This window comes from Ursus maritimus, unplaced genomic scaffold (assembly GCF_017311325.1).
Source record: "Ursus maritimus isolate PB19 unplaced genomic scaffold, ASM1731132v1 scaffold_27, whole genome shotgun sequence".
Lineage (NCBI taxonomy): Eukaryota > Metazoa > Chordata > Mammalia > Carnivora > Ursidae > Ursus > Ursus maritimus.
The window spans coordinates 17306771-17334762 of NW_024425230.1; the positions used below are offsets into that span (position 1 = coordinate 17306771).

At 40.6% G+C, this 27992-nt stretch overlaps 1 protein-coding gene across 10 annotated transcripts in view; it reads left to right on the plus strand.

The window, feature by feature from the left end:
* AKAP13 (A-kinase anchoring protein 13) overlaps nucleotides 1-27992 on the plus strand; it is a 324022-nt gene that overhangs the window by 212854 nt on the left and 83176 nt on the right. For all 10 annotated transcript variants that reach the window (XM_040642759.1, XM_040642757.1, XM_040642760.1 and 7 more), the window contains 2 exons: nucleotides 15099-15174; nucleotides 20132-20268. In XM_040642759.1, the coding sequence (XP_040498693.1) occupies nucleotides 15099-15174; nucleotides 20132-20268 (213 nt within the window). The remainder of the gene's footprint in view (nucleotides 1-15098; nucleotides 15175-20131; nucleotides 20269-27992) is intronic.

Here is a 27992-nt window from a genome sequence, read left to right on the forward strand (position 1 = left end):
TTTGTTTGTATTCTTTTTTGGTTTTGTTTTGTACCATGCTGCCCAACTGTATAATGAAAGAGTTTTACAAGAGAAAACTTCACTTCTCAGAAAATAGGCATTGATTACAAATAAGTAAACACTAGGAGTCCTAAAAATAGTGTGTTTGAAATAAGACAGCTAACTTTCAGGTAAATTTTTTTGCTTTGGAGACAGAAGGTGACATTGTTGAGAGCTATCCATTAAAACAGTATGAGTGACCCATTTGATGCCAGCAACGGCGCTAAGTCCAAGGGGTACACTGTTCTTTAAAATCCTCCTATTGCTCAAAAACAGACAATAAAGAGAGAAATTAAAAGGTAGGAATTACTATAAGTGATTTGACAGGAATTCGCAGCAGGCTATGTATCTTTTAGATAAAAGATGTTTCTGAAGTGCTGCCTCCAGAGGCTGGAAAGATGCCCGCTCTACCGAGGGAAGGTGTCCGGCGAGAATGAACAGTTAACTGCCCAGGCCCGGAGGTACTCGGGGTAGCAGTGGCCAGGCCACCGTGACGGGGCCACACTGAGTAAGCAGAGAACCAGTATTGGAAGAGTCATAAGTAGGACCGAGGAAAGGAGGGCCTTGACGGCCAGGAGGACTTGGCTTTGTTTGGATATGTTACTTCTCAAATCATGTTTTGAAAAGATCCTTCTGGTGGTGTGGGAACGAGTTAGGCCACCATTGTGGCAGCCCGAGGCACGGTAACTTGGTTTTGTGGTCTCAAGTAGGAAGAAGTGGAGGGATATGAGATCTGGGCATTTCATTTTTACATTCCTAGTGTTTGTCTCATTTTACAGCTGGAAAAACAGATTGGGGTAGTCAGTAATTTTCCGAAGGTCTCACAGCTTGTGTGTAATAGGTAATAGGATGCAAACCCAGATCTGATTGTTTTCAAAGTTCATGCTTTTTCTTGCTATTGTAGGCCTCCTCTTCGAGTCAGCAGTGCCTTTTGTTACCTGAATATGTGAATCAGTTTTCATATAAATACATAACGTGTTTCTTTTCTATTTTAGATGTTAGGGGTTTTTATTGTTGTTTTCTTTTTTTCCTTTTTTTTTTTTTTTTTTCTTTTAAGCAGGCTCCATCATGGGGCTTGAACTCATGGCCCTGAGATCAAGACCTGAGCTGAGACCGAGTCAGATGCTAGACTTTCTTATTGGAAATAGTCTTGGAATCTGTCTTGATCGCCTCCTTCCCAGGGCAGGAATTCCTTCCATAACACTTAGGGCAGATTTGTGAACTCCTGTAAATTCATTTTGTTGCACATTTTTTTGCAGATTTTTCCATAATTCTTTTTTTTTTTTTTGAATCATTCAGAAGTATTGTCCAGGGGTGCCTGGGTGGCTCAGTCGTTAAGCGTCTGCCTTCGGCTCAGGGCGTGATCCCAGCATTCTGGGATCAAGCCCCACATCAGGCTCCTCTGCTGGGAGCCTGCTGCTTCCTCTCGGCTGTCTCTGTGTCAAATAAATAAATATAATCTTCAAAAAAAAAAAAGTATTGTCCAATTATCTTTCATTTTGAGCTTCAGTATATTTAATCAGTGCTTTTAAAAAATTATTATATTTGGGTGTATATGTCACTTCAGTTCTCAAGCGATCATGTGTATATTCTCACTCCACTTTTGTCTGTGGAAATTTGCTCTTTTATATAAATGAGTTTGTAAGTTTTTCCTCTGTTCGCTATTTCTAAATACTGAAAACAATGTTCCTAATTTGTATTAAATGCTCAAAAAGTTTTGTTAATTGAGTGGAATTAATCTCTTAGGACTTCTCCGTAAGGACTCCTACACATCACGTTCTGTAAGCCGTGGTCCGGGTACTGAAAGGGCGGCGGAAGAACACAGACGGAGGGTGAGAGTACACACAGAACTTAGACCGCGGGGCTGCTGCGGTGGAGTTCCACATTTACAACTGCAGGCCCTCCCGGCGGCACCCTAGTAGTTCACCACAGATTAGATTCACAGCTCTCCTCCTGGGTCGCGTACCCACGCTTTCTTCGGCTTCTGCTGCAATGCCATCATTTCCCTTTGTCCGTTCCGCACAGTTCGTTTCATGGTAGCTCTCTGCATCAAGGCCTTCCCTTAGGATTTCCCTAAAGCTGCATACATTGCTGGTCTTTGTCCTCAGATCAGCTCTTGCTCCCCATCATCAGCCTCCAATATCCCTGAAATTTTACCTCCATTCTGAATGCTTTGCTAAATAATAAGGCATAAGTTAACAGTATTCCTTGGTCACTTACCCCTCCGGCCCTGTACACGCGTGCACATTGCTCTTCCTCACTAGATGACATTCGCTTGACTACCCCCTCTCAATGTGTGTATAACTTCTTGCTCTGTGATAAGTGGTTGGTAACTATGAGTCACATGTTCAAAATGGGATATGGAAGAATTTATTGTTGTCAGGAACTCGTTGATACCAACGTGCCTGTTTTTGTCAACATTCTTCAAAAAGCTAGTAGGGAACTCATAAGTTTGGTGAATGATAGACGTTTTCACCTGACATAGTTCAGTAGCTAAACTCATTGTGAGTATTCTTGAGGCCAGGGTTAACACAGGAGGACACTACATATCTGAAACTTCCTGCAAAACTAGCATACCAGAAAGAAGGGCATCAGAATCTAGGATTGACTGCTGATGTAAACTGATTTTAGTCCAAGGCCCATTTCTGTTTTCCTAATTTTATAACTTAAGGTACCTGGAAAAACAGTGCCTACTAATAATATGATTCTTCATGTTATTGATGGTTTAGTGAGAGCATACTTTGTAGCTAGTAATTAAGAGTGTCAGGAGAATGTGTAAAAGATTTGCAACCATGTTTTGTGTGCATTGAATGAAAATATTTACAGAGGACAACCCCATCCCTATCCATGATGTTTGGGCAGGCCACAGGACTTCATTAGCCAAAGCTCAGAAGGATTAATTTGTCTCTTAAGTCTAGTGTCATTTTCCCGAGAAATACACATATCCTTTATAAGTTTACTTTCTCTAAGACCATTCCACCTTGCATCAAACAAAAGATGTAAGGAGGCTAAGGACTGAGGAAAACTGCGCATATCTGCTCAGTTGCAATCTGATTCTCTGAAAAGATTTTGACTCAAGTATTGGCTTCCATGTCCGGATGGTGGGTTTTTGCTTCCTTTTGTTCAGCCTTGTAACTCTGGCTGGATCTCCTGAGACAGTTGCAGAGGAAGTAAATATGAGCACATAGTGGCTGGGAAGGCTGGGTGTAACCATGGGCTTGTATTATTAGGATGTTCAGATATAAACAGTAGGAGAAACATTGCCAAAAACAAAAGGCAGTTCCCTCTCTGCTGGAAATATGTACAACTCTATTTTCAGACTGATGGGAACACAATGTGGGTGCAGTTGAGATGATCACCCGGAGCCCCAGGCTTCATGCAGGAATGAAAAATTACCTGGATGGCACTGATGTTTCTTCTGAGCTGCCGTTGTTCCGTGTTCCATGTGCGCTGTAGCTCCCCCGAACTTTGGATGTGGAATACCTGCGGTGTCCAGATCGAGGGATCATGGAGATGTATGGACAAAGGACCAAGTTTGGTTTCTAGCTAAAGAATTACAAATGGGGTCAGAGCCAGAAAGGTTTTTGGTAACTTCTTCCTCCCAAAAGCATGGATATGTAATGGTAGTGTCTCTCCTCCTCACTTGCTAAACAAAACTTCTGAATCATCTTGAACTCTTCCCTATCCTACCTGTTTAGTCAGTTGACAGTCCTGCATCTTGCTCCTACTAGCTCAAAAAGTCCATAGGGCAAAATCTGGAGAGAGGAGCCCATAATCATCTTCATTGTTCTCTTAAAACTCAAATTATTGGCATCTCAACACTGTCGTTTCTTCCTTTTCTGTCTCCTCATTCTACTAACAATCAGAATCTTGCCAAGCCTAGTCTCAGCCGCTTAAGAAGAGTGTTGATAGTACAGAGAACCAGCTTATCATCTGTTTACGGAAAAATCTCAGTCTTAGAGGTCACCTTCTGGAAAAGACTAATGAGTAAACAGGTGTGTTACCACGTCTGTACTCGGGGCTTGGTGTTGTATCTGGCCTATAGGAAGCACTCTGAAAATGTTTCCAATGTGACCACAAGAGTGTGGTCTTCAAGTTGTCTCTCGGTGTGAGTGAGAAAGAGACAGTTGTTGAAGAATAGCACCGAGACTAGGGCAGACTTGTCTGTGACAGCAGATTCTGAAACAGGGCAGAAGGATGGGGGAGATGTTCTGTAATCCAGTTTATATCTCTTAAGCGGTTTACTTATATAGTAGGAACAATATGTTCACACAAGAAGACAGTATGCTTGGTGTTGCTGTCACTGTGTACAGGATGTGGCGGAAAATGCTGATCCGCATTCTGACATTCTTTCCACACTTGGTGCACTTGGAGTCTGCTCTCTGGTTAATGGCATTGACCATGATGGTAGCATCTGGCCCAGAATTCCAGTTCTGCCCCTGACTGCGTGGGCCGCTTGACCACTTTGTTCATTTGCGTATCTCTAATGGCCGCACACTTCTTTTGGTGGGAGCACGAGCATGATACAGAACGTACCACGTTAGGTATACAGTTCCGTGGTGCTTCGGTACATTTGCATTGTTGTGCAGCCGTCACCGTCATCCGTCTCCAGAACGTTCTCGTCTTTGTAAACTGAGACTCTCAACCCATTACATGGTAATTCCGCGTTTCTCTCTCCCTCTCCCTCTTCCTCGTCCCTGGAAACCACCATTCTGGTTCTTTGTTTTTTGTGTTTTGTTTTTTTTTCTTTGTGAGTTTGACTACTCTGGTTAGCTCGCATATGTGGAATCATACAGTCTTCGTACTTGACTGACTGGCTTATTTTACTTAGCATAGTGTCTGCAGGGTCACCCGTGTCGTGGCACATGTCAGAGGTTCCTTCCTTTTTAAGGCTGAATGGTATTCCATTGTATGTGCATACCAATTTTATTTATCCATCCATCTGGTGGTGGACATGGGTGTACAAATATCTGTTTGAGTCCCTGCTTTCGATTCTTCGCATACGCCCAGAAGTAGGATTGCTGGATCATATGGTAGGTAGTTCTCCGTGTTGTTTTGGGAAGAATCAGCACCCCGTTCCACAGCGACGTTTGTGTCTGACATTCCCACCAGCGGTGCACAAGGTTCCGACTTCTCTGTGCCCTCGCCAACGCTTGTTACTTCCTTGGTGGTTTTTTGGAGGTGGGGAGGTGATCGTAGCCACCCTAACGGCTGTGCTACAGCATCTCGTTGTGGTTTTGTGCGCATTTCCCTAACACACACTCACTTTTGCCCTGGTTATGTGTGTGAGAGGCCAGAAGTAGGAGGTTTCCAGGCTGCTTCATGTTGTGCTCTTTGAAAGACATCTGAGCACCTGAGACTCCGCATGGTTGAACACAGTGCGTCATCATATTCTTCCCCACTGGATTTCCAGTCTGTTACATGGTGGATTTTGACCGCTGTTTCTTATTTCTGTGGATTCTACCCTCTGTGCTAGTTTACTGATCTGCTGCTGCTTCTGTCCATGGAGGCCACCTCCCTAGTCCAGCTGCACGCTGCTGCTGGACTAGTCCAGTTTCAGGCTCCTCCCTGCTGGTCTCTGTGTCCTGCTGCTCCCTGCTCCCTTCCTCCCTGCTACCCATTTTATTGATACACTTCTTCTAGAGTTATGTTCCTGGCATAATACTGCTCTCACCCCCTTGCTTCTGTAATTGGGGGGAGGGTCCACCCTTGCTTGAAAATAAAGCCTAGATTCACTGTAGCCATACCCCCCATTCTTCTTTCTGGGAACCTTTGGGCTCTTTGTGCTCCTCAGAAACATCTAAGGAAAAGGTCTCTTATCTGGGTTCCAAGGGTATGCTCCAGAACCACTGACTGGATACACACGTGCGTGTTTCTGGTAAGGGTTCCATGGCTTCCTTGGGATTCTCGGAAGGAGTCTGTGCCACAGAAGGCTATGAACTCCAGCTCTGAAGTGTCCCGACTGATGGCTCATCGTTTTTTTCACATGGCTAGAATTTCCTGCCTCTCCTCTTAATCCGGAGCATACTACCCCCTTTCAGGGCCCACCTCACGTACCACCACCTTTGCTAATAAGCTTTTCTCAACTCTCTGAACCAGAAATTATCCTTTATTTTTTTATTTCTTATATTTTATTCCAGGAGCTTCCTTACCTCTGTGGGTTTCCGGTACTCCTATACCTATTGTATTTCAGTGACTACTCAGTGTTTCCCGAGCTGTGGTCCACAGTTGGTGGAGTCGTTTCACATGGTTATTTACCTCTGTCATCCTGGGGTATGAAGGCAAATGCAATCCGTGGTATTTCCAATTAAAAAGAATTCCTCACACTTGAAAACCGTGAGACCTACCGTGCAAACTGTAGTCAGGATCCCATCTTACTCATCTGTCTGTTGCTGGCCCTTAACACTGTTTCTTGCCTAAGGTGGGTGCCCCCGAAACGCAGACTGGCCAGCTGTGTGGATGATCTGTGTGTCACTGACCGCAAGAGAGTGAAGCCTTCTTATACTAGATCTCCCTGTCCTTCCCTGATGAAAGTCTTGATTTACCTGAAACCTTACGATTTTTCAATATAGATTTTACTTTTAAATGTTTGTAAATGTGTCCTAATTCGGAAGAAGGACCCGGCTGACAGCTGCATTGTGGCCAGATTTGCTAAAGTGTCTTGTGTCGACCCGTGGCACATCGCTGGTAATTAGCTGTCAGTGACTGAAACAGGCCTCGAGACAGCCCGAAACAAGCAGAAAACATTTCTCTTAATGACAGAATTCTGATATTAAAAAAAATTGGCACCCACAGTTCCATATATTTGTTGTTTCATTTTGATATTTTCTAAATATTTTTGTCTTAAGTAAACAGGGACTCTGTTTTCCAACTAATCTTCTCCAGAGATCTGAATTGCACTTTGCCAGGTTTTTTCAGTTTAGTATTATTATTGAAACTTGTTTAAACAATTGTTGAATTCCAAGACAAAGAAAAAAGTCAGAAGAGGCTCATTTGTGGGGTTAGGGGAAAACGCCCTTGCCGTTTCTGAGTACCATACTGACTTGTTGGAGTTCCTTCACCTCCGCTGGCGTCAGTTTTGTTTGTTTGTTTGTGGGTCTGGTAAACGGAGGCAGAGTGATAATCAGAAAGGCTCTCCTAACTTTTCGTTCTCTGTAAAATCAGTGAGGATAATGAATTCAAAGATTATTCATTAAGCATCCAGCCATAAACCCCACACTTATTACTCTCGGGAGACCTGTGGAATAAAGATGTGCTTCTTATTCTCAAGAAGCTCCGTCTATGGAGCAGACACGGTCACCAGTACAGCTCATATGCGAGGATACGGTCCCCAGACCTAGCCTCATGGAGTGTGTGTGGCCTCTTCAAAATGGCATCGTGCTCCTCCTGGGCCAGGAGAGAGGTCCAATCTAGCTGACAGTATTTTACGAACTGTAAAGTACTGTGAATCTGGAGATATTAAGAGATGTTTTACAGTTTTAATTCTGATCTTACCTGTCCTGTTAAAACCTGTTCTTTCCAAAGTCACGAGAAACCTCACAGTTGCCCAGTCTGATAACTTCTAACTTTTATCTGCTTTGATGTCTCTGCAGCGGTTGGCACCGTAGACCTGCCTTCTCGTTTCAGCCCTCTGCTTCCTTAACTTCTGTGAAACTGAGCTCTCTGAATTCTTCTGCTTCTAACAAGGGTGTGGCAGTCTCTGACTTCCCCACTCTCTGTGTTGTGCAATGCCTTGCATGGAGCGGAAGAAGAGAGTCCTTAACTCTGGCCCTATGTCTCTGTGTCACTTGTGACCTGGCCAGAAGTGCACACAGCATTTCAAACATGGTTACTCCTTATGGTGTTCCTCTCATTCTCCTTTCTATTAATTACTGCTCACATTGTCCCAGTTAACACACATTTTAGTGCTGCTGTGTGCAAGGCACATAGTAACTGTCCACTTTCACTTCTCTCTCACATAAACTGTGAGTCCTTGCAGGATATTTTCTTGACTACTTCTGCTTTTAAGGCTTCACATAATGATTTGATATGTAGAAGGTATTTAATACGTTTTTTTTTTTTTTTAAATAAGGAGGGAGACAAACCCAAGGGTGATGTGCATTACATCTTCATACTGTCTTCCTTTCCTAGAAAGTAACCAACAGATTAAAATATATTTTCCATTTGAAAAAATATATACATCTGGGGCACCTAGGTGGCTCATTTGGTTAAGCGTCTGCCTTCGGCTTGGGTCATGATCCCAGGGTCCTGGGATTGAGCTCCACATCAGGCTCCCTGCTCATTGGGGACCCTGCTTCTCCCTCTCCCCCCTTGCCCCCCACTTACATGCTCTCTTGCTCTCTCTCACTCTCATTCTCTCTCAAATAAATAAATAGAATCTTTTAAAATACACACACACTCCCATGAGATGCCACTTCACACCTCCTAGGATGGCCACAATCAGACAGACAGACAAGAACAATTACAAGTGTTGGCACAGATTTGGAAAGATAAAACACCCACACATTGCTTGTGGGGACATCAAATGATGCAGCCACTTTGGAAAAGTCTGGTAGTTCCTCAGAATGTTACGTGAAGGTATCACATGACCCAGCAGTTTCCGAGGTGTAAACCCAGGAGAAATGAAAACACACCCAAACAAAAACTCGTACATGGATTTTCATAGCATTATTCCAAACCGCCAGAAAGTGAACACAACCCAAATGTCCATCAACTGAAGAATAAATAAATAAAATGTGGGTGTCCTCACACAGTGGAAGATTATTTGGTAGTAGAAGGAATGAAGTATTGATATATGCTCTGACATGGGAAAACCTTGAAAACACTTTGCTAAGTAAAAGAAGCCGGTCACCAAAGACCACATAATGTATGGTTCCATTTATGTGAAGTGCCTCGATTAGGCAAATCCATAGACACAGAGAGTAGACTCATGGTTGCCCAGAACTGGGAAATGGAGGTTGGGGTGGGGTGTGAATACTAGCAGATACAGTATCTTCTTGGCATGATGAAATGCTCTCAACTTAGACATTGTTAACGGTGACCCAACTCCGCAAATACATCCTAAACGATTGAATCATACACTTTAGAGGGGTGAGTTTTAGAGTATATGAATTACATTTCAGTGAAGATGTTAAAATGCCAAATTACACACATGTGCGTGTGTGCACGCACACACACACTCAGTGCCCTGTGGTATTTTGTTTTTCATCCTGGAACAGAAAAGAACATTAGTGGAAAGAGAAATGAAATCCGAATCAAGTCTAGAATTTAGTTAATAGTAATGTACCGATGTTGGTTTCCTACTATTGACGAATGTACCAGAGTTACGTAAGATGTTCCCATTGGAGACACTGGTGAGGGAAGGGTCTATGAGAACTATGTGCCGTCTTTGTAACTTTCCTGTCGACCTAAAGCTACAACAAAATAGAAGATGTGCCAAAATAAATTTTAAAAAGCAAAAAGTAATTTATAAAGAAAAATTTGGGAGACCAGAAAAGTCAAAATAGTTATTGTTTATGTTTATTCAAGTATAATCATTCAATGAAAAACTGAATCAGATTAAGGTTTTTCACCACATAGGTGTGATCCAATAGAGACTTTTGCCTTCCACTGTGTTTAAATGTTTTAGTACTATTTAATATATACTAATTGTCAAAACTGTGATAGGTCTGAGATTTTCCCCTACTTGCAGGCTCCCAGGGCAGCCTGACAGTTTCATGGGTGCTAGCTGAAGTCACAGGGCTCCTGGGTCCAGGGACAAACGGTTTTATTACTCATTGCACGGAAAGCACCGTGAGCATCACTTCCTTGTCGGTTCCTCTTGCTTCCCAAGTTGCCCAAGGGCAGCACAGAGGAGCCCAGGTGGATGCTGTGCCACAGCCGAGAAACCCCACCCTTGGGAAACCTCAATTTTTATAATGGGTAGTGAGCCTGCCTGATCCTTGCCCTTGACTGAGACATTATCTTTATTATGCTGGACAGTAAAAAAACCTACCCTTTGCCTCGGAAAGAAACAATATCTCTGTTTTTCAAGGCTATTTGACACACAGACATTTTGGAAAAGATAGTTTAGAACAAAAGGACAATCAGCGCCTTTGCTCACAAGACCTAGGGAAGATAAGAGAGACCCATGAAGAATATTTTTCCAGCATTAATATGTTCTCACCACTATTATTCAGAAATGAGTGTATTCAGTTAAAGAGATTTGATGTAGGGGCGCCTGGGTAGCTCAGTTGGTTAAGCCTCCAATTCTTGATTTCAGCCCAGGTGGTGATCTCAGGGTTGTGACGTCAAGCCCCGTGTCGGGCTGCACACTCAGTGTGGCATCTGCTTGAGATTGTCTCTAGTCCTCTCCCTCTTCCCCTCCCCCCACTCATGCTCACTCTGTTTCAAATAAATTAATCTTTTAAAAAAGGTTTGATTTAATCTTAATTTCATTATGTAGTTATTTTTTATAAATATTTTAAATATTTTAATTTTGATTAAAACATTATTTTAAAGTTATTTATATTATACACTATTACTATATTATTCACATTATGTACTATCTATACATATTATATGTTTTACGAATTGTTTAACTTTTTCTAACATGCAAATGCCTAAAATGACATGAAAAGTATAGTTAGTTGGTCCCTTACGTATTGAAGGCCAAGAATATTCAGTTTACTCATTGGCCATGGAATAGAGAAGACTATGAAAAATATTCTCAGAGAATTTTTGCAAAGGTTTCTAAAATTTTAGTGAAACTAGAGGATTATAAGTATTTTAAGGTGTTGGGAGTTATAAAAACATATATTACCCTTATATTTAGGGGATTTTTTCAGCTGTATTGGAATATAATTTCTGTACAATAAAATCAGTTTAAGTTCACAATTTGAATTTTGACAAACGTTTAAATTGTGTAATAACTTCTGCTGTCATGGTAGGAATATGGCCATCACCCCCGCGTTCCCTCCTGTCTCCTTGCAGTCATTCTGTTCCTCAGTTGAATCACTAATATGCTTCCTCACGCTTCTTTTGCCTTTTCTAAAATACTGTAAAATGGAACCATACACTAGGTAATGTTTTTTGTCTGTTTTTTTGTTCTTTTAACATCATGATCTTGAGACTCACCCGTGTTGTTTCTATCAGTGGTTCGTTCCTTCTTACTGTGAGTCTGTTGCACTGTATGAATGTACCACTATTTGCTTATCCATTTATCTATTGACAGCAAGTTGGGTTGTTTCTAGTTAGGGGCTATCATGAGTTAAGCTGCTTTGAAAATTCCATTAAAATTCTTTGTGCGAAGATACGTTTTGTTTTTCTTGGATAAATACCGGTCAGTGAGATTGTTGTGTTAAGTGATCTGTTTGACATTATAAGAAATTGCTAACCTGTCATCTAAAGTGGCTGTACTACTTTGCATCCTCCCGGCAATGTATCAGTGCTCAGTTGCTCCACATCTTTGTTAACACTTGGTATTATCAGGCTTAATTTTAACCATTCTAATAGATATGGTGGACTGTTACCTCTTTGTGGTTTCAATTTGCTCTTTCCTGATGATTAATGATGTTGGGCACCTTTTCCTGTGTTCTTTGCCAGTCATATATATTCTTTGATGAAATAATTTCTCAAGTCTTCTGCCCATTTTAAAAGTGTGTTGTTTGTCTTATGGCATTTTAAGAGGTTTTTCATTGTTACTAAATTTTAATATTTATGTATTTTAATAATTTATATTTTAATATCATTTACATTACCAGTCCTTTAGCAGATAGAACCTGTGTAAACATTTTCTCCTAGTCTGTGGTTTGCCTTTTCATTTTCCTAACAATGCCTTTGAGGAGCAGAAGATTTTAATTTTGACATAGTCAATTTTTTCAGGTTTTTCATGTGTGCCAAGAAATCTTTGCCTGACCCAAGATCACAAAGAATAATTTCCCTCTGTTTTCTTCTAGAAGTTGTGTAGTTTTAACTTTAATATTTACATATATTTTTAGTTCATTTTTATAGTTGACATAAGATTTGAGATTTGAGGGAGATTTGGTTTTTGTTTGCATGTGGACATCCACTGGTTGCAGGATTATTTGTTCAGAAGTCTGTTCTTTTCCTGGTTGGAATACCACTTGGCATCTTTGTAAGATATCAGTGGGCCATGTCTGTGAAGTGCTATTGTGGATTCTCTCTTATTACATTAATCTAAATGTTTGTCTTTATGCCAGTACCACACTGGCTTGATGACTATACCTTCTATAGTAAATCTTAGGATCAAGTAATGATCATTTGGGGAGAACTCACAACTTAACAGGACTGAATTTTCTGATGTATAAACATGCTGTCTCTATTTAAGCATGCTTTAATTTTCCTCATCAGTGTTTTGTAGTTTTTAGAATACAGGTCTTACTCAGATTTTCTTAATTATTTTATATTTATTGATGCTATTTTAAGTGGTATTATTTTATTTTTGATTTTACTCTTTATTCACTGCTAATATATAGAACTAGTGCTGCTTTTTTATGTATTGACTTTGTATCTTGCAGCTTTGCTAAACTGACTTATTCTGGCAGCATTTTTGTAGATTCCTTAGGATTTTCTACATAGGCAATCATGCTATCTATGAATAAAGAAGGTTTTACTTCTTCCTTTCCAAACCTATGCATTTTATTTCTTTTTCTGCTTTGCTGCATTGGCTGGAAACTCCTGTACCGTGTCGAATAAAAGTGATGAGCATGGACATTCTTGCCTTGTTCTTGATCTCAGAGTGAAGGCATTTAGTCTCTACCCATTACGTATGATGTTGACTGTAGGTGTGTTGTGTGTGTGTGTGTGTTTAAATAGATACCCTTTATCAGGCGGAGGAATTTCATTTGTTTCCAGTGTTCTATGAGTTTTATCATGAATAGATGTTGAATTTTGCCCAACACTTTCCTACATTTCTTAATAATCATTAATTTGTGGAGTTTTTGGTCTGTTAATAAATAGATTTTTCAGCATTCCTGGGATGAACTTGGTCATGACAACGTGATCTTTTTTCTGTGTTGTTGGATTTAGTATCTTAATTTTTGTTCAGGATTTTCCATCTGAGTTCCTGAGGGATATTAATTTATACTTTTCTCATAATGTCTTTGTCTAGTTTTGGTGTCCAGGTCGGATGCTGGACTCATAAAAATGAGCTGTATGTTCCTTTCTATTCTGTGTAAGAGTTTGTGTAGAATTGGTATTATTTCTTCCTTAAATGTGGCATTCACCACTGAAGTCTTCTGGACCTGTAGATTTGCTTATAGGAAGGTTTTTAACTGAATTCAGTAGTCTTTAATAGAATAAAGGTATTCAGATAATCTTCTTGAGCAAATTTTGGAAGTTTGTGTCTTCCATGAAATGTTTCCATTTAATCTAACTTGTTGAATCTGTTACAGTAATGTTGTTCATAATATCCCTTTGTTATCCTTCCAATGTCTGTAGGATCTGTAATAATAACTTCTTTTAATTCCTGATACTTGCAGTTTTTAACTTCATTCTTGGTCAATCTGGGTAGAGTTTTACTGATATCATTGATCTATTCAGGGAATCAGCTTTTGGTTTCATCGATTTTTTTTTTCTTTTTCTTTTTTTCCTAAGATTTTATTTATTTGTCAGAGACAGAGAGACACAGGCAGGCAGAGGGAGAAGCAAGCTCCCTGCTGAGCAGGGAGCCCAACGTGGAACCTGATCCCAGGATCCTGGGATCATGACCGGAGCTGAAGGCAGACACTAAACGGACCCCACCCAGGCGTCCCTGATTTTATTTTTCTGTTTTCTATTTCATTGATATCTGTTCTTTGTTTTCCTTATCTTTGCTTTTCTAGTTTCTTTTCTAGTTTCTTAAGGTAGAAGCTTATATCACTGATTTGAGGCCTCTCTTTTCTAATATAGGCACTTAATGTTACAAATTTGGTCTAAACACTGTTTTAGCTTTGTCTCACAAATTTTTATATGTGATGTCTGAATTTTTGAGTTCAATTAATTATACAATGATTCCTGAAGATTTCTTCTTTGATTCATGGATTTTTTTAATAAGTTTTTGTGTGTTTTTTTGTTTTGTTTTGTTTTTTAAATGTTTGCGGTTTTTCCAGGTAACTTCTTATTTTGGTTTCTGATTTTGATACTGTTGTGGTCAGAGTGAATATGTAGTATGACTTTAATCCTCAAATTTGATACTTCTTTTATACCACAGAATATGATCTGCTTTCGTGAATGTTCCATGTGTACTCAAAAAGAATGTGTATTCTGCTATTGTTGGGTGAATTGCTCTGTATGTGTTGGTTAGATCAAAGTGGTTGGTAATATTTTTCAGGTTTTCTGTATCCTTACTGATTCTGTGTCTACTTGTCTTATCAGTTATGGGGAGAGGACTGTTGAAATCTCATGGTAATTTAAAATATTATATTATTTTAAATTTAATGGAAGTAAATGGTTATGATGTTAATAAGATGACCAAGAGCTGTAAAGGCTAAATTAAAAAAATATATATATCTTAGTGGAATGTTTTCTTCTTAATATGCATTAGATTGCCGTAGACTTGTTTTACTTTGCCAGTCCTGTCATTTACGACCTCAGCAACCGTGCTGAGCTTACTGTTTGGATACAAGTAATACAAACTTCTTGTAGCTATTGTGGAGATTAAATTAATAATTACATAGAATTCTTAATCTGATCCCCAGTAGACAGTAATTCTTAAATACATAGAAATTATTTTTATATTTTTTAACTTGCAAATAAAGATACCAAATACATATTTTAATCTTCGATGCATTGCATTTGTTAATTTTTTTCTTTTTTTAATATTTCACCCTTGGCCTGCACCAGGTTTTCTCTTTGTATATCTTGTTCCTGTTGCTTTTATTGGAGCCTTAATTGAGCAAAGCATGCCTTGATTGTATTGTGGAAAGGATTTTTTCTTCTTGTCATAATTTTACTCACTTTACAATAAAGTATTGAAAAAGGTAGGAGTGTTGGTACAGTACATACACTTGCAGCAGCTATAAAATCATCCCACGTTTCTTCGCGGTCTGAAAGTCGATCTGTTTTTTCTCTTCCTTCAGATAAACCGAGAAAGCTTGTGTACGATAAAGCCGTGCCCTGATGCAGCGTCTCTGTTGGCCCCCACACAGAGCCCAGGTGAGCAGGGGTGTTCCAATTTCCAGTTGCTTGGATAACTGCATCTGAAGTGTCTGTTTTTTACACTACAGTCCCCCTCTGATCACAGACCGCTTTCGGAGATCCGTCCTTCCTTATCATGCCATGCAGTGAGTCAGAAGAGAGGGTGTGTGTGATTTAGGTTTGTAGGCATTTTGTCTCAGCTGAGAATGGGTAGTGTCATATAATTAACCTAAATTTCATTTTAGTAGTGAGTTTTCACGTGTGGCTTTCTGACTGATCACTTCTTTGATCAGCGTAGATGTACACATACGTAGGGTCATGGTTCCTCAGTCTGGTCAGATTATAAATATTTGTTTATTAACTAATAAACAAACTAAACCTGTGGCTCTCTATTTTGGCTGCACATCGAGATTATCTGGGGAGCTTTAGAAATAATACTGCTACCCGGGTCCTGCTTCCAGAGCTTGTGATTTAATTGGGCCTGGAGTGTGAGCTGGGCCTCAGAATCTTTGAAGGCTCCTTTGGTGCCCCCACTGCACAGCAGGACTGAGAACCATAAACTTTGGCGGTATTGTCAGCAATTGAGCTTTTCCTTAAACACCCATGAGGTATTAGTAACAACAGGTGAGGGTCAGCTGCTAAGACCTGGCTTGTTAATGACACAGTGCATGACTTGTGGGTAGTTAAGGTGCCCAGCTTTTTACCCAGGTGTAGCCACTAATTCACAGTGACGTAAGGAAAGTTCCCTAATGTCTGTGCGCTGTGTTGTCTTCCATCTCTCAAGAGTTACTAGCTGTCCTCAGTGGGGGATGTTGCCTGAATGACACGGTGCCGTGGGTAACTGTCAGTTCTCCTCCTCGTTGTTGCAGCCGCCCTGTGAGTGTTGGTAATTTGCACCCTGGGCTCTTGAGTCGACTTGACTCAGCCGCACCTCTGTTTACCTTGACGGGTTTTACTGACCTGCTTTAAGATTGCCTGAGTCCTCATTGACTGGTCTTTATAGAAACAGTGTAGCTGTGGGTGTCCTGCAGCAGTATTAAATTGAAAGGCAAACTGCCCAAATCCTTTATCTCCAAGAGATTTCCTGCTGATTCTCAACTCTTTGACTTCACTCCAAAGGAAGTGTTGGAGACAGATAGGAAAAGTGTTCTTCCCTAGGTTTGTCTCGCGTGGAGGATATTATGCTATAGTTGTGTTTGGGGTCTCTGCATGTTAGATTGACCCTGTTCACAGATTTAGCTGACAGACCCCACCCAGCCCCCTAGAATCTTCTACTTTAAAAAAGTATACTACTTACCATATCTTGGTTTCTTGAGCTGTTCAGGGTGTTTTCTGAAGGTATAATTACTCCCAACCATCCAAGCAGTGAAACCGTTTGCCTTGTAAAGGTTAAATGTGGAAGGTTCTCCACACACTGGAGTTTAATTTACTCATTTTAAAGAAATGAATTTTGAACCCCTGAGCATTTTCCCCAGGACATCCTCTTGAATTTTATTGCCGACCCCCTCTTCATACTCGAAATCCAAGCATAACTATTTTGGTGTTTTTAGGGTGGGTCTTTTTAACTCTCCGTGTAACAGCATCCAAGATCGGAATTATGCTTTGGAGCCTCAGACCTGAGTTTTCGATTTTAGTAAATTTTTTGGTGAATTCTAAGCCCTTTGGATGTTGGAGGTTTCGTTTATGTTAAGAACACAGCTCAAGAGAGCAATAGTGTAAAACCAAGTAAGATAACATGTTTTAAAATCACTCTGGATATTCCTCCATTATGGATAAATACAAATTTATTTAAGTACAAATAAATACAAATGCATTATGATTAGCATGGTTCAGCAAATCCCAGTGGGCGCTGATGGTAGTTTTTCCTGTTTTTGCCTGCTATAATGTGTTTGCATATATATAATTTTAGACCCAAATGACTAGAGAGCATCTTAAAAATGACACGTTTTGCTAGCTTTTAAAGAAGCTAATGTCTCAGGACATAAACGTTTATAGGCAGATTTATATGTGAGTCATAAAACAGGACTGGCCCACGTCAAGGTAATGTCCTTACCAGATACTTGCACAGTATAGTTTAATAACGAAGCCTTCACTTCATTGGGTGTGTTTATCACACACCTGCTGTGTGCGAGGGGCAGAGTGCTGGTTACTATTTGCATAAATTCTTTCTAACCGTCACTCCAACTCTTTTAGGGAGGTACTAATCATCCCATTTCACTGGTGTGGAAATGAGGGCTTAGGGTTAAATGACTTCTTGCCTGGGATCTTTCTACTAAAAGTAGGCAGAGGGAGATTTAAGCCAGACGGGACCGACTCTGAAACCACCGTTCTTGCTTCTACCTGCATGTGCTGCTCTATCTTATTCATTAGGAAGAGGGCAGGTAGGAAGGCCTGGGACACACAGTGGGGATGGGCTTTGCCTTTAGAGCCCCCCCTCATTTGTGGGGTTTCATGATGGCTCACGGTCTTTTTCTCCCCCTTGTTCCCTGTTTGCTTACTCTTCTCCCCCCACTGTCACCCCCCCCCCCACGCTCGACAGGATTGTATCACACAGCAGAGTCTTACCCCAGCTTGATTTATGGTCCTTTGTAGTGCTGGCCCAGATTTATTTTTTCAGTGAACTATTCCTCCCGGGGCTGAATCTGGATCTTCCCTGTGAATTTTCCATCAGAACGTCTTGAGTTGGTTTGTGTTCCAGTCTGGAATTGGGACGTGGTCTATTTGTCTGCCATCTGGACTGTCAGCAGCCAGTATAGTTGCTGTGACAGCCCTTTTTTTTCTTGGCCAGCCCCCTGTTTTCCCCTCAACCATGAAATGGAGTTTCTGACTTTTCCAAGTGGGGAAAGGGGGAGCAGTAGAAAGGTCACACCCACCAACTCCACCTAGGTTAGTACATACTCTCTGAAATTTGAGTCCAGAATACCCATGATTTCCAGTCTTTTAAAGGCAGCACTATTCCCATTGAACGAAACACTCAGAGACAGTGTGGACCAACCAAGATTGAAATGGACTAGGGTCATATTTAAATTGAAACATTTTCAAATTAATCTATGGGCCCCACCTCTGCTCCTGGTGGCATCCTTTATGTACTTCTATGTTGAAATTGTCTCTTAATATGTCCGTTTCTACTACAAGGTTGTAAACTACTAGACACACATACACAGATTAAAAATCTCTTTTTATTTGGATAATCCCCAGTACCTAGTCAAATACCTAACTGCTGACAGACGAGGTAATTTTATGGACAAGCAATTCATGACCTATATACCAGTGCAATGCTTCTTTGACCTTTCCTCTAAAATTCCCAGCTAATCCAGGGCAAATAATTTATTAATATCAATAATTAGCTAATTCAGATAAGACAAAACTTCCTCTTCTCATCCCTCAGCACATGCGCACATACACACACACACACACACACACACACACACACAATTATTGTCCAAACATAGACCCTGAGAATTTAGAGACATTGGGGCTTGTCTAATCTCTACTTCCCCTTCTGTGTGTGCATCGTTTCTGAAACCTCTTGACAAAGCCGTTCAGCCTTTGCTCCACCCCTTCTGGTGAAGTGACAGTGGTTACTTTCTGAAATTGCCAACCCATTGCCCAGAAGCCGAGTTATAGCAAAGCTCTGTGGCTTCCACTCAGTGGGCTTTTTGTTCTACCTCTGGAACAGCACAGAGCAAACCTGCAGCTGCCCTTAGACACATTTTCTTCAAGCTCCTGTGCAAGCCACATGGATCTCGAGTGTTTCCACTGTTGTGACCTCATCACTGTGCGTGCATTTCTGTTTATCAGTGTTTTACTTTAAATGTTACCTAGCGACAAACATCATCCTGTGGGTGCGGTCTAGCTGTCACGTAATGGCAGGACTGTCCCCATTTTGGACCTGGGTGCACTGTCCGTTAATAGAGTCTAAAACCATCAGGATTTTTTGTTTTGCTGTCATCTTGTATCGACGGCTCCTCTTGAATCTGCTTTCAGCCAAAACCTCCGGGTGGAGTTCTCATGAACTGCTAGGTAGCCAGCTGATCGGTCATGTCCCACCTGCAGAGTTGATACAGGTCTGTCTGACTCCCATATAAAAATGCTAACGGGAACGGAAATGTGTCACTCTCCAGACTTCTTGAAGGAGGTTGATATCTACCTACTGACTTTCTTTGGGCTCTTGGTTTTACCACATACAAATATTTTTAATTCTGTTGCTACCAGGTCATATGTCCCTTTTGTTTACAGAATTAATAAGAGAAAGTGGGTTAAAATACCTTGCTAATTTCAATATACTAAGTGTTTAGAATTCCTTGATCTACAGCATAACATTTCTGTCAAGGCCCCCCTCTGTCTGATTCAACAGAGTCCCTATGCTAGGTATTGAGCTGAAGACAGATTCTAGATGATACATTTCTCTTTAGTGCATTATTCCCCCAATGTCAGATCTATTTAAGGTAGAAGTTAAGCAATTGTATTTCTCTTATTACTCAATAAAACCCATAAGTGTAATACACTGATATTTTTATTAGATATGCTTCCCCTCCTTTTTTAATCCCATTATTTGGCTAGATAACAAGTTTCCAGAAAGAACTTAAGTCTTAGAAATTTGGCCATAAACCATATCTCATAGTTTCCTAATAAAGGACTTCTGATTTTAGTAGCAAAAGAAAATATTTTCTAATACCAAGAGGAAAAGATTACCACTTAAATACCTAAATATAGATGGCATTATGGTTCTAAATTACCATTTTATTTTTTTGCGCTTTTGGTTTACATGGCAAACTCATGGTTGTCCTATAGTAACAGTCACCCTAGAATTGGAATACCAGAGTTAAAAGCGACTAATCTGACTGTGTCCTTTACAGCTGTTTAATACTGGAAGACGGGAGAGGTTAGTTGGTTGACTGACAAGGTGAATTGCTGGAATAAAAAGGAAGTAAAATTTTTTTTACATATTGGTTGAATACATTTTCTTTTTCAGAATGTGAGAACTTCCTGGAGGTTGGACTGGGCAGAGAGTGTGCCTCAAAACAAGGTGTCCTCAAAAGAGAATCCGGCAGTGACTCTGACCTCTTTCACTCACCCAGCGAAGAAGTGGACAGCATCATCTTCCCCAAGGTACTGTTGGCCTCAGGACGCGACTCCTGCCAGCCGTACTGAGCGTCTCTCCAGCTCTTTGTGATCCTAGAGAAGAGCGCATCCTCCCTTTCGGAGAAGCGAGCTCCGGGTGTCGGGGGCTTAGAAAAATGCATCGGCCACTTTATCTTCCGTACAGTTGTGGCTGGTCACATGCAGGTTTTGAAGCCTAAAGAAATGGGAGTTCCTTTGGTGTGAATTAAATCAGATGAAGGTGCATACTTTTCAGTGGGCAGGAAGGGACCGCAGCTTAGACTATATAACACGTCATGTGTATAAACTAACCATAGAGTCATTTCTGATTAATGTGTTTAGGCCTGAAGCTCGCTGCCCAGCTTGGTGATGTCACCCCTCCTCATCTAGCCTTCTTAATTGGAACTTTCTAGATCTCTGCTGGGGAACCCAGACTGTCTTCTCCCCAGTGAAAAGCCAAGCCCATGCACATGAGTCACTGTGTATTTTCATATAATTTGAGGCTCTCTAAGGGGTCGGGGGATAGGGGCGGTTTGTTTTCTTTTGCTTACGTTTGTATCTAGTTGCAGCGAGTTCTGTTTTGTCTCCTGAGAAGAATAGCGGGCTTTCCCACAGCAGGATCATAAGCGGTACTCAGTCATACGCCACACGTGGTTGTCTTAATCGTGAGGGGGTTGAAGGGGCAGAAACACAACAGCCGGAAGACAGCTTTGTGAAGGCTTCATGACGACCCTGGAGAAGTGATAAAGGGCAGTTGGGTTAGACCTTGTGAGGATGCTGTCCCATAAGTTATGGGAGAGGCTTGGTGTCCTGGGATTCTGGGCTAGAACATATTTAAAGCCTCTGTAAATGTACCTTCAAACACTTTCTTTTCATTTTTGTTCAATGGCTCTCATGTGCCCATTTGGCCTCCCCTAATTTCTTTTCCACCGTGTTCCTTTTGCTCATGCTCACTGTCTTCCAGAGGTCCTTGGAAAAATTTACAGAACTTCAGGATTCCTGTCACTGTTACTCACAGCGAATTGATTCAGTGAGTTCTGTAAAGTAAAAAATCTGCACACTGGGGAGGTCTGTCCTTCTCTGAGATTATCTAGGAAGAGGGAAAGTATGATGATTTTTTTAAATAATAGAATTTGGGTAATTTCCACTGTGATTTTGAGGTTTTCATTGTAAGGACTTCTGAACCATCCCCCAGCCCCAAGGGGAATGCCATTCTGAAGGGGCATGTCTCAGAATATTTTACTTGTGTCTCAGATAAACAGATAATATCTCTTAGTTCCAGCTTTAAAATCAAATCACTGACAATCACCGAAACTGGGTCATAAATACATGGGGATTTGTTAAACATTTATGTGTGTTTGAAATTTTTCATAGTCAAAAGTTTTGAAATTGCAGAGTCTTCTTTAGGAAATACTTGCTTGCTCCCTGCTAGGTGCACAACAGCTTGTCCCTGGATGCTACCAACTCTGCAGAATAGTGATTTCTGGTCACTAAACTCAGTGATTTTCCTAGCTGAAGAGAATTTGAATTTCCTGTGTTCTGCCTCCTTAATCAAACTGCCAAAAACATTTAGATCGTTCATACAAATGGCTGGTGCTAGATTTGGCAGTTTTTTCAGGATGACTAGAGAGATAGAATTGTTAGGAGTTGAAGCATACTCCCCAAACCAACTTTTACCCACATTTCATACCCGAGTGGCTCAGAAAAATCAGAAATGGTGGCTGTACTGTTGTCTCTTTGTGCACTCACGGAATGTCGCATGGGCTAGGGCACGAGATCTGGAGGGTTCTTCCTCTTAGGTATCCCCACTTTCCCAAAGTTGTTTGTGGCCGGGAGAGATTTTGCAATAAAAGTTTTCTCTAGCGTTCATAAAGCCAAGGGTTTGCATATGAAAGGAAAAGGGGGGACAGAGAGAGAGACAGGCTAATACTTAACAAAGTGGTTACTATACACTCGACACCAAACTGAATTTTTTATAATATCTGTGATCTCATTTCGTGCTTCCGACAACCCTGCGAGGTGGTTTTATCCTCATTCAATTCCTGAGGAAATGCGGGCTCTGATTGGTAGAGAAGTGTAGTCCAAATTACGCAGCTGGTAAGTCACAGTCTTGAGATTGTACGTAGGCCTGACTCTCATATCTGTTCTCTGTTACTTTGCTCTCCATCTCCAGACCCCTGCTTTAATAGCCAGTGATTTATACAGAAGCAGGGTGGTGGCAGACAGGCCATCGGCAGCATCCATCCCTCACCATCTGCCTCAGTGGATGCTGTGAAACATCACCCTGTCCCAGAGTGCCTTCCCCTCTCCCGTCTCTAAAAAAAATCATCTTTGGGCAAGGCATCACAGTATTCTTTTCTGTGAACCTTGAGTAGTGGGTTAGGTCACTTCTGTAGTCGTGTGTGTGACCCTGGCCTCAGAGAGGTCTCTTCAGCAGTCTGCGGTGTTTGTCACAAACTCTTCACCTTAACCTTCTGTTCGCATTCAGCCTGCCTTCTGGTAAATATGGCTCGGATGAGAGGAGCTTCCTGATTACTCTTCTAAATATTTGCTAGTTCTAAGGTCTTCTCCACATAAAGTTTAGATTTTTTTTTTTTAAGATTTTATTTATTTGTTTGAGAGAGAGAAAGAGAGCACTAGTGGGGCAGAGAGGCAGAGGGAGAGGGAGAAGCAGACTCCCCACTGAGCAAGGAGCCTGATGTAGGGCTCGATCCGAGGACTCCGAGATCATGACCTGAGGCAAAGGCAAACGCTTAACTAACTGAGCCACCAGGCGCCCCTAGATTATGTTTTTAAAGTAGGAAGAAATGGGCTATTTCTTGGCACTAGCAAAGAAAGAGTGATCATAAAATATATATTCTCGGCCACCCTGTTATCCAGAAGGTTAATTGAAGTCCACGAAAATACTGATAGTCACTGTCTCTTTTCCCAAAGAGAATTAGATAAAATAAAGCGCTTACACCTTGTTTTCTCTCCAGGTTGTAAAATGTATCCACAATTAAGAAAATCAGAGTAACTCCCCTAAGATGCTAAGCCTTAAGGGAGCATCCTTTCTTTCGTGTGCTGTAGTTCGCTCTCAAGGACTTGATCACCAAGCCAAAAAGTTTTTAGCTTTTCAGGGATAAAAGTAATCATACTTACAGAATCCATATTAGAAAAACTATTATTATTTATGCACAAGTACTGAAAACTAATTTTAATTTCAGAACTGTGAAACAGGTCGCTATCACATGCTTAAGATTCTTAGATAAATTATTGCACGTTAATGGATTAAACAGTTGGCACATATTAGGTGTTTAAAATGTGAACTGTTATTTTTCAAGGCACATGGCAGAGTGCCTTGTGTATCATAGACAACAATTTATAAATATTTGATGAATAGGTTATTAAAAATTAAAGGACTAGTATTTTGGCAATATTAAACATTCCTTCAGGTGTAGTAATAAGATAGTGTGCAGTCATTTTTACATTTATATATTTATATGTTACATAATGTTTACCCCTCTCTCTGTACTTACATATTATCTGTCTAGTGCAACTCTTGGTTAAGAGAGCCAGTCGGGTATTTTCCCCCAACGTTTTATTGAGAAAATGCTGAAACAATCAGGGAGGTTGGAAGAGCTGTGCCGTGAATACCCACCACCTGGATTCTACCATTAACTTCCTACGCTTGCTTTGTCACACACCTGTGCATGTGTCCTTCCTTTTTCTACTCACCAGTCCATCTAATTTCTTTGATGCATTTTTAAACAAGTTACAGATAACAATCCACTTTTACCCCTGAATACTTAGAATTCAGTACGTGTTAATGGAGTTGTTTTTTTGTTTGTTATCAAATCTACACACAGTGAAATGCACAGTATGAAGGCTCTACCACTCAGTGACTTTTCCCTCAGCTTTACTGAGTTATACTTGACAAAAATTGTACGTATTTAAAGTGTACAAGAGGATTTTTTGATAGACATACATTGTGAAATGCTTACTACAGTCAGGCCAAAGTGTCTGTCACCTCACAGGATACCTTTTTGTGTGGGTGGTAAGAACACTTGTGTTTTACTTTCCTAGCAGATTTCAAGTATACAGTACGTTATTAGTAACCGTGGTCATCATGCTGTGCAGTAGGTCTTCAGATTTCTTTCATCTCCTAACTGAAAGCTCGTTCCTTTGACCAACATCTCCCTGTTTCTCCCACCCTCCGGGGAAGCCCTGTTCTACTCTCTGTTACTATGAGTTGCCATTTGTGGTTTCCATATAGAAGTGAGAGCATGTAAAAGTTGTCTTTGTCTGGCTTATTTCACTTAGCATGATGCCCTCAGGGTCCATCCATGTTGTTGCAAATGGCAGGATTTCCTTCTTTTTTTTTTTTTTTTTTTAACTCTGAGAAATATTGTCTTTACCTGTTCAGCTGTCCGTGAACACTTAAGACGTTTTCATGTCTTGGCTACTGTGAGTAATGCAGATACCTCTTCAAGACAGTGGCTTTATTTCCCTTCGATGTATATCTACAAGTGGGATATTGCTAGATTATTTAGAACAGTTCTAGTTTTAATTTTCTGAGGAACCTGCATACTATTTTTCCATAATAGCTTCACCTCAGCAACTTCTAACAAATTCATTCATCTTCATAACCCAAACCCCCCCACCCCCGTATGGGTCAGCCTACTGCCTTCACTTTGGGAAGTTTCCTTATGCCCCTTCTTGGTCTGTCTCCTCTTCAACCCCCAGGGGGCAACAACTGTTCTAATTTTTTTCCCATCACAGGTTAGTTCTCTTTATTTCAGAGCCTCATACAAATGGAATATAAATGTCATTATTTCTATTGGGCGGATGAGTGAAACTGATAGGTCATATGCTAGGTATAGGTTTCGTCTTTAAAAAATTGCCAGACCTTTTCCCAAAGTGGTTGTATCATTTTACATTCTCACCAGCAACCTATGAGAGTTTTGGTTGCTCCGTGTTCTTACTGACACGTATAATTGTTTTGTTTCGTTGTCACTTCAGCATTTCTGGTGTGCATGCAGTGGTAGCTCATTATTGCTTTGATTTACATTCCCTTGACGACCAGCGAGAATGGTAAACACATCTTCATGTGTTTATTGGCCACTTGCATATCTTCCTTTGTGGAGTGTCTGTTCACGTTTCTTGCCCATTAAAAAAAAAAAAAAAAAAAACTGGATTGTTTGGCTTTCTGTTGTTGAGAAGGAGGAATTGTATATGGTATCCTGGATACCAGTCCTTCGCTAGATTTATGTTTTGCAAATACTTTCTTAGAGTTCGTGGCTTCCCTCTTTGCTTTCATAAATGTGTCTTGATGTACCGAATGTTTATAATTTTGGTGAAGTATAATTCATCCGTTTTTTATGGCAGTTGCTACCTGTGTCCTGTCCTGTTCCTGATTTGTCTTCCCCCAGGCAAGATGTTTTCTTTTAGGACATTTAGAATTTTGGCTTTTACATGTAAGATGGAGTCCATCTTAATTTGTTAAAACATTTTTATCACAGGTCTGTCGTACATAATAATAGGACTGAGTCCTAGCTGTACTTAGAATCACCTGGAGAACTTTAAGAGGAAGAAAAAGAATCTGGCCCTTCCCCCAGGGCAGGTAAATTAGAATCTCATTATGTAGCCTCACTGGACCTCAGTTGTCTCGTGTATAAAATGAGAATAAGAATATCTACTAAATCAAATATTAAAAGAACAGATTCGTCTAAATCACTTAGTGCAGAGCCTCCCATGTGGCGAGTGTGCAGTAAATACTCATTACTCACATTTATGGGGTAGCACTGCGTGTGTATCTAAGCAACAGTCATAGCTTCCTGAGCTTCAGATAGACAGCAGCATCACTTAATTCAGCCTCTCCTTAACTTTTACTTACATCATTGTTTTGTCATTTCAGTTTTCCTAGTTTATCTGACCTTAAATTAAGCAAAACAGTATCCTTGGGTCACTGCCGCTGGAGCCCGAGCTGTTCGGAAGGGGCTGGGAGGGGCTGGTGCTTGTGGAGAGTGGCCATGCACAAGCCTCTGTATTGCTCACTGGGCCCATTCTTCTTAAGCTTTCTCTTTGACTCCTAGAGATTTTTGCGAGCCTGATCACCATTTGCAGATTTTCAAGGCGGCATAAACTGTAAGGAAAAAGAAGCTGTTGGTAGAAATGAGAGTTTGTGTGTGTGTTTCCATCCTCTCATATGCAGGAGGAAAACCAGTCAGGACAGCTGAAGGAGAGAAGGGCTTGTATGTCACTGTCAGGTCTAGACTCAGTCGTCTTTCTCCCGGTACACTCGCTTTCTCGCCGACAAGCACAACTTCCGACCACCCCTCCTCTCCTGTGTCTGCCTTTCTGCGTCTCTTTTCCTTCTCTGCCCTAACCCACTCCCAGTACTGCATCTTAAGGGAAAAGAAAAACAAAAAACTTGTCTTTAGCAGAGAATTGTGTTCTGGCCATCTGCTTTTAAGACTAAGGGAAGAAAAACTATATATATATATTTTTTTTTTTTCTTAAACATACACGCGTATATATTTCTTAAATATATTAAATGACTTTCAGGAACATGGGCTATTACTCCTGATTGTCTGGTGGAATGGTGCCAAGGGATCAGTTTAACTAGTACATTTGATTTACATGGAGTCAAAACAGGTTTTTAAAAATGTGCTAGTTAAGTTGATCCCATGGCACCTTTTCCCCAATCAGGACTAATATCCTAAGTCTTTGGAAATCATTTAATTAGACATTCTAAGAGAAAAGACCTCTCCAAAGAAAGACCAACACATAACTCAAAAACTGTTAAGAATGGCTTCATATATTAGGCATGGAACATTCTACTGTGTGACAAAAGCCATAACTTTTCCCCCTTCTGATATAGAAATGGAAAAACAGCATCCCCAAACTGGTACTTTCTGTGAGGAGGGGGGAGAATGGTGGAAGTGTAACGGTTCTTGTATATCTTATTTGGCAGATATCCCTAAGAACTTAAGCACTAATAAGTTCAGGGACTGGAAAAGAATACTGGAAAATGCTTTAAAAACCCACTTGTTTGCTCTGTTCATGATTAAAATAGTATTTGTATTAAGGTCTAGCCTCTCTATATCTAAAGATCATCATTTTAGATAGACAAATTGAGAAAGTGGCTTGTCCATAGACAGATACCTAGCTATAGAAAGACTAGGACCATATTCTGGTTCAATATTTGGTTACACCCCTGACTGCTTTCTGTTCTGCCAGGGTAGCATAAAGACATGACGAAGCTGGGAAAATGTTTTGAGAACACATAAGCCTTGGGGAAAATTAATTTAGAGCCTTCTTTAGATTCAGTCCAGCATTAACAAAAAACCATTCGTCTCAATATTTAGAAATGAAGACTGATCTCAATTATTGTTTGTCCTATTTTTCCCTTTTTCAAGTAATAACCACAAGCTCATAATAGTGGAACGGTACAATAACAATACTCGAGCGTAAGAACATTATACAGTGTGAATTTCATTCTTATCAGGAGTACGAGGCTAAACAACTCATGCAGTTACTGTGAAAACTCCCTGGTTATTTAGTTTTTAGGGGTTTTGTTTCGTTTTGTGTATCAGAGTTAAAAGTACACGCTGAGACGTGCCCGAGCACACCCCAGGATCAACACTGTGTCGCGGATATATGCTAGACAGATTTTCCCTTCTTTAAAATGTGTACAAACGGGCCACCAGTAATTTTCCCGTCTTGTTTTAATGTCTTACAAAAGGGTGGAT